Consider the following 259-nt stretch of genomic DNA (forward strand, 5'->3'; position numbering starts at 1 on the left):
CCCAAAGGAGCATAGGGAGCTTTCCCCGCGGTGCCCCGGCGGCAGGAGGCCCGCGCTTTCTCCGAAAGTGAAAGGAGTGGGCGGGGGGCGCGGCCGAGGCGGGGCTGGCGGGCGGATCCCAAGCTCCGCCCCGGGGCAGTCTCCAGCCCCCGGCTCTGAGCTTCTCCAGTCCCAGCCGCGCCGCGGGCTGGTGGGCTCTGCTCCCGCGTGGGGAAATGACTCTGCCCGGGCGCCCGACGGGCATGGCGCGGCCGGGGGG

The 259-nt window shown here is 75.7% G+C and overlaps 1 protein-coding gene across 1 annotated transcript in view; it reads left to right on the forward strand.

The window, feature by feature from the left end:
• Positions 1 to 242: 242 nt before the first annotated feature.
• Positions 243 to 259, forward strand: part of Itpka (inositol-trisphosphate 3-kinase A) — a 9,272-nt gene continuing 9,255 nt past the window's right edge. Inside the window, exon 1 of the mRNA XM_017801582.1 lies at positions 243 to 250. Coding sequence (XP_017657071.1) covers positions 243 to 250 — 8 coding nt within the window. The remainder of the gene's footprint in view (positions 251 to 259) is intronic.

The sequence above is a fragment of the Nannospalax galili genome, unplaced genomic scaffold, assembly GCF_000622305.1.
Source record: "Nannospalax galili isolate Female #2095 unplaced genomic scaffold, S.galili_v1.0 scaffold342, whole genome shotgun sequence".
Taxonomy (NCBI): domain Eukaryota; kingdom Metazoa; phylum Chordata; class Mammalia; order Rodentia; family Spalacidae; genus Nannospalax; species Nannospalax galili.